The sequence below is a fragment of the Chiloscyllium punctatum genome, chromosome 33 (assembly GCF_047496795.1).
Source record: "Chiloscyllium punctatum isolate Juve2018m chromosome 33, sChiPun1.3, whole genome shotgun sequence".
Taxonomy (NCBI): Eukaryota; Metazoa; Chordata; class Chondrichthyes; order Orectolobiformes; family Hemiscylliidae; genus Chiloscyllium; species Chiloscyllium punctatum.
The window spans coordinates 6,040,073-6,046,072 of record NC_092771.1 but is presented as its reverse complement, the minus strand read 5'-3'; the positions used below and the strand labels follow the sequence as shown (position 1 = coordinate 6,046,072).

At 44.2% G+C, this 6,000-nt stretch overlaps 1 protein-coding gene across 1 annotated transcript in view; it reads left to right on the top strand.

Moving 5' to 3' along the window:
- LOC140458326 (stereocilin) overlaps nucleotides 1–6,000 on the top strand; it is a 65,607-nt gene that overhangs the window by 36,787 nt on the left and 22,820 nt on the right. The window contains exons 12-16 of the mRNA XM_072552715.1: nucleotides 1–8; nucleotides 694–861; nucleotides 2,936–3,079; nucleotides 4,689–4,747; nucleotides 5,204–5,327. The exon at nucleotides 1–8 is cut by the window's left edge and continues 31 nt beyond it. Coding sequence (XP_072408816.1) covers nucleotides 1–8; nucleotides 694–861; nucleotides 2,936–3,079; nucleotides 4,689–4,747; nucleotides 5,204–5,327 — 503 coding nt within the window. The remainder of the gene's footprint in view (nucleotides 9–693; nucleotides 862–2,935; nucleotides 3,080–4,688; nucleotides 4,748–5,203; nucleotides 5,328–6,000) is intronic.

Genomic DNA, 6,000 nt, shown 5'->3' with positions numbered 1-6,000 from the left:
ATATTAATGTAAGTATCTGATTCAATTTTCCATCAAATTCCATCACTCTCAGGACAGGGACAGCACAGAGTTAGATACAGGGTAAAATTCTCTCTGCACTGTCCCCTATCAAACACTCCTAGGGTAATGAAATTATGGTTGTTCAGTTTGTCTGATTAATAAATTGGTTATGTGTTGATCTTGTTATTTCGGGTTAAGTAGGTAAACTAACAACAGTTGTGGAAAAGGAGTTCTCAGAGGTTCTGTACATTAGACCTGTGCGTCCAGGTGTTCTGTCAGTGCCAACACAGAATGCAAGTTGTAAATACATAGTTTACATGGAATTCCCACAATAAAAATAGAAAGAATTTATATGAAGAGATCCTCACAAAATATGACCAATGTGCAATGGTGGATAATGTATCTTAGCTTTACACTTCTAGCATAATCAGTGGCGACCTCCAAGTGAAGCGAAGCTGTTGTCTCCTGCTGTCTGTTTATCTCTAAATAGATAGAAAGCAGGAGACAACAGCTTCGCTTCACTTGGAGGTCGCTACTGATGATGTTACCTAGCCAAACGTCTGGATATCAAACCTACAGCTCAGCAAGCAAACCTACACCCTAAACCTCAACCTGAGCTACAAACCTTCACAAACCTTGTGTTATAACACATGTGTCATTATTTAATAAGAACTGCTTCTTATATATTTCTAGGTGACTGTGGATGTAATTTGCCAGTTTGCTCATTTTCTGCCTGGCTTCAGTTCCTCGGTGCTGAGAAATATTTCAGCCTCTGTTGTAGCCAGTGCGTGTCCGTGTTTCACCCCATTCCTGTCCCAGCTGACTGCGACTCAGAAAGCTGTCATACTGGAAGCTGTGCGGGTAGGTGCCAGCTCTTTGTATGATTCTGTTTCATTCACCTATCCCCACCTCACCACCCTGCCCCTGCCACTGCCTTTATCTGCAGCTCCCTTTACACCCACCCCCAGTCCTGAATAAGGGTTACACCCGAAACATCAACTTCTCCACCTCCTGATGCTGCCTGACTTGCTGTGTTCTTCCAGCCTCCTGCCTGTCTATTTTGAATTCTGGCATCTACAGTTTCTTTGTCTCTGGTCAAGGTGAGGGAGCAGGATGGTAATGAATGGGGCCGGACCTCTTTACATTTTTTTTTTCTTTAGTTGTTCACGGGATGAGGGCGTCCCTGGCTAGGCCAGTATTTATTGCCCATTTCCAATTGCCCAGAGGGCAGTTATGAGTCAACCACTTTGCTGTGGGTTTGGAGTCACATGTAGGCCAGACTGGGTAAGGATGACAGATTTCCTTCCCTAAAAGATGTTAGTGATCCAGATGGGGTTTCCCAACAATGGCTACTTGGTTGCTATTTATTTCAGATTTTTATTGAATTCAAATTTCACCCGTTGTCACGATGGGATTCGAACCCTTGCCCCCAGAACATTAGACTGCATTCTCGGTTATTAGTCTGGTGACATTACCTCTCTGCCACTGCCTCTGGTAAAGAATTGACATGAATGAGGAGCAGAAACTCACATACAATCTGAGAACCCCAACACTGATTTATGTCTGTTGAAGGGCTTGTGTTCGAAACGTCGAGTCTCCTGCTCCTCGGATGCTGCCTGACCAGCTGTGCTTTTCCAGCGCCAGACTTTTTGACTGATTTATTTTTATTCACTCATGGGGATGTGGGCATCACTGGGCCAGCACTTAATTCCCATCCCATAACTGCCCTGGAGAAAGTGGTGGTGAACTGCTGCCTTGTACGGTTCTGGTCCGTGTGGTGTAAGAGCACCCTCAGTCCTGATGACACCAAGCTCCTTGCTCAGCCATTTCAGAGTCCACCACATTGCTGTGGATCTGGAGTCACATATAGGTTTGACATAGTAAGGACAGCAGATTTACTTCCTTTGAGGGCACTAGTGAACTGGGTGAGTGTTTCCAATAATCATGTAGTTTCATAATCATTGTTAATGAGTCTAGCACGTTTTCCAGATGTAATAGTCATTTGAATTTAAGAATTGCCATGGTGGGATTTGAACTGGCGTATCTCGGGCATTAGTCCTGACAGTACTACAACATCATTAGGTTGCACTCTATTTGGATTTGAATTTGAAGGATTATGATGTGTTATACATTGCTATGTCCCCATCTCTCCTCTGTACCCGTCTGCCCATGTCTTTCTATTTGTGTCTCTTACTGTATCAAGAGATTTTAAAAAAGAATCTTCATTCTCCAATGTAATTTTATTAAAGTGACAGTAAGTGCTTTACTTTATTGGCCTTTTTTCCAAAGTGAAGACCCAAGCTTCGGATCAGATTGAAATAAACTGAACAACTATCCAACTCTAAATTAATGTTACCAAGAATTTTTATTCTACTTTTGCGATCTTTACCCAAATGTCCCTGTTACTTGAAAATGACACAGGATCTCCAAAAATTCCCTTTTGAATTAACCCTTGTTTTGTTTTGCTTCATTTACACTTTGTCAGTTATTGAACCAAATGTCTTACACTTTTAATAATAAATATGTATTTCTGTTATGTTCAGTCTCCCAGCAGTCAGAACACATTTCAAAATTAACAGTAGCAAACATTAATTGAACAAAGTTTCACATCATATGAACGAACACTGGTGAGGGAACAAGCTGTCCACTAATATAGGGCTTTCAGTGCCCCTGTGTCTGTTGGAATAGCTCTGACTCCATTGTGGACACGTGTTCTCACTCTCTCTCTTCACCTTTCTCTGTGCCTTCCCAGCGTGAAAAACCATAGCTTAGCAGATGGTAAGAGACCATGAGAACCGCAGGGAAAGGGAAGGAGGAGTAAATGCTGAAAGTACATGGTTCTGAAGTGCCTCACACTGTAGGTTTGCTGACTGTACTAACAGCAGCAGTAAACCTACTTGCTTCTTTAACAAAAATGTTGGTGTTCTTTTTCCAGACTGTGAACAGGGATGATGGGAGCAAGCTGGCCCAGTTTGGCTGTCTGGTTCCATTTGTCCCATTGAAAGACCTGGTGTTTGATTCTGAATCTGTCCTGAGAAACCTCAGCCTCTTTAAGAACTGGACATGGTCACCACAGCAGGTCAGTACGAGTGGGAGCTCCAGAACACCATTCTCCCCCTCTTGCAGAGTGCCAGAGATCTCTTGATCAACCCAGCTCTCTCTGTCCATTGGTTTATTTCATTCAATGATGTGGGTCAGCAGAAGACTAATGGTTTTTGTGATAACCCCGACAATGTTCATGGGGCATCATGGATTAATCTCCCTGTGGAGCTGGTCGAGTTGGAGTTCCCATGGTAACAGGCATGGTCTGCCTGGCTGGAACTCCACACCTGAGCTCTTGTGGTGCAGTGGTAGTGTCCCTACCTCTGAACTGAGAGACCCACATTCAAGTCCCACCTGTTCCAGAGGTGTGTAATAAAATGTCTGAACAGGTTGATTAGAAAAATAGGTGAAATTTTAAAAAAGAATAAAGCCAACCCAGGGATAGTCTGCAGAACTGTCTGCCTGATGCTGGGGCAAGGTTACGTACGTCTTGAGTATGGCCCTATTTTGGTGTTTAACAATAAACATAGTGTTTTTCCAGTTGGATTTCCTGCATTATTACAGCATGTCTATCTTTTAAGGACGTCAGGTCACACAGTGGATAGCATCCCTGCTTCTAAGCCAGAAGCTCTGGGTTCAACTTCCAATCCAGCAATTCATGGCTAAGTTCATACCAGTCAGGCAAGTTGAGGGTCAAATTGTAAATCCTTCCAAAGCATACCAATGGTCGACAGTAAGAATGGGAGAGGTTCCTGGGCAGAGATGGTGACTCAGAGTGGTTAGCACTGCTGCCTCACAGCGCCAGGGTCCCAGGTTCAATTCCACCCTTGGGCGCTGTATGTGTGGAGGTTGGATGTTCTCCCCATGTCTGCATGAGTTTGCTCCAGTTTCCTCCCTCAGTCCAGAGGTGTGAAGGTTCGGGTGAATTGGCCATGCTAAGTTGCCCATAGTGTTCAGGGGTGTTAGGTTAGTTACATTAGTCATGGGAAATGTAGAGTAATGAGGTAGGGGAATGGGTCTGGATGGGATACTTGTTGGGAAGAATGGCCTGTTTCCACAGGGATGCTATGAAATTAGGAAGGAACATTGGAGCCTCTACCATTACCAGTGTAAACATGTGTACTGCCTCAGCAATTCCAGCTCCTTGGTTAGTTCAGTTAGCTGGATGTCTGGTGTGAATCTAATTGGTGCCAATAACATGGTGTTCGATCCCCAGTTCCAGTCTGGGTTGGATTTGGAACCTGTTTCAGGCAGAGAACTCAAGGAGATGTTTGTAGTTGGATCTTAATTCTTCTTTTCCTCCTGTCTGTTTCTTTCCTCATTCCTCTATTCTTTTTCCAAAGTCACATGAGATGGTGAATGTGTGGCCCTAGGCGAGTTATCTCACCTCCCAAAGATGGTTATTAGAGTGGAACAAAGATGGTTTCCGGATCTCATTTGCATTAGAAGGATGGAGAGGAAATTTGCAAACCTTTTCCCTCATTAACCCAGGTTTTTAAACCTGTTTTTTATTAACCTTTCCTGGGTGATTCACTGTTTTTTTGGATGGGTGCTCAGTGTCTGTAATTTGCCCTGTGGTTATTGGACATGAACTGTATTAAGTTGCTGTTCAGAATAAGCACCTATAATATTTTCCTTTATTCCAGGCTCAATTTATTTTCAAAAAGATTCAAGCAGCTTCAAACATAACTGAGCATTCCTTTCAGTGAGTATAACTGGCTGTGAGTATTTGTAAGAAGGATTTATGTTCTAGAACATAGAATGTTACAGCGCAGTACAGGCCCCTCGGCCTTAGAGGTTGCAGTTATGATCAGTTATGACTGGTCAATTGCTGAGACCTTGCCCTGTCTCACATTAGCCAGGATTGTGGGTTCAGAGAGGGTGCATTTTGCTCTAATGGAGCAGCTTTATAATGTCACATGGAAACTGTTCCTCTGATAGGGCAGCACACTCTTGGTCACATTAGAATGTCTCCACAGAGGCAGACTTGAACTCTCAACTCAACTGCTCCTGAGTGATCCACTTTTTGCCTTCAGGACAGGGTGAGGGATTAAACCCCGCCACAGAAAAGCTGTCTCCAGCTGTGCTCAGTGTTGCTGGGAAGGTGATGAACAGGACTTGAGACCCTACCCTAATGCTGCCTTCTCTTCCTCATTCTCAGCTCTTTGGGAAACGTGGCCTGGGGTGCAGATTGTGCTACTCTCCGAGAGCAAACAGCAGATTTGGCGTTTCTGGAGCTGATCCGTTTTCTCAGTGAGCTGCCTGGTGTAATCAGACAATCTCTGGTACGATTAAAACCTCTGCTTCACTGTGTTCTGATGATATCCAGTCATGTTTCCATCCTGATAGATAAGCAATCAGCTCTTCCTATCGGTTCACTGAGTAATTAGACCAGCCCACCGTGGGTACCTCAGATTTTGCCCTTTGAGGCGTCTCTGGTTAAAGTGAGGACAGTTGTGTGTTTACTCCCTGGCTGTTTTGTCCAGTTTAAATCTCATGGGCTCCTGCATGATCGGAAAGGGCTGCTCTTCAGGAAAGAGCTGCCCTCATGCAAATTTACAAGTAATGGAAACACGAATAGACCATTCGGCCCATTGAGACTGCTCCATCATTCTGTACGACTGGGGATGATCCTGAGCTTCACCCCCACTTTCCTGCCCACTCCCCACTTCCTTCGAAACCCTGAGAGACCAAAAATCTCTTTGTCTCAGCCTCAAATATCTTCACTGACTGAGCAGCCACAGCTGTCTGGGGTAGATACTGCCAAGGATTTGTACCTATCTGTGTGAAGAAGTTCCTCCTCACACTCCGTTCTGAATGATTTGCTTCTCATCATGAGACTGTGATTTTGGTTCCCCGGCCAATGGAACTGATCTCTCAGCATCTACTCCTTTCAGAATATTTTATAGTTCAGCGAGATTCCCTCTCATTCTTCTCGATTCCAGACAATATCAGCCC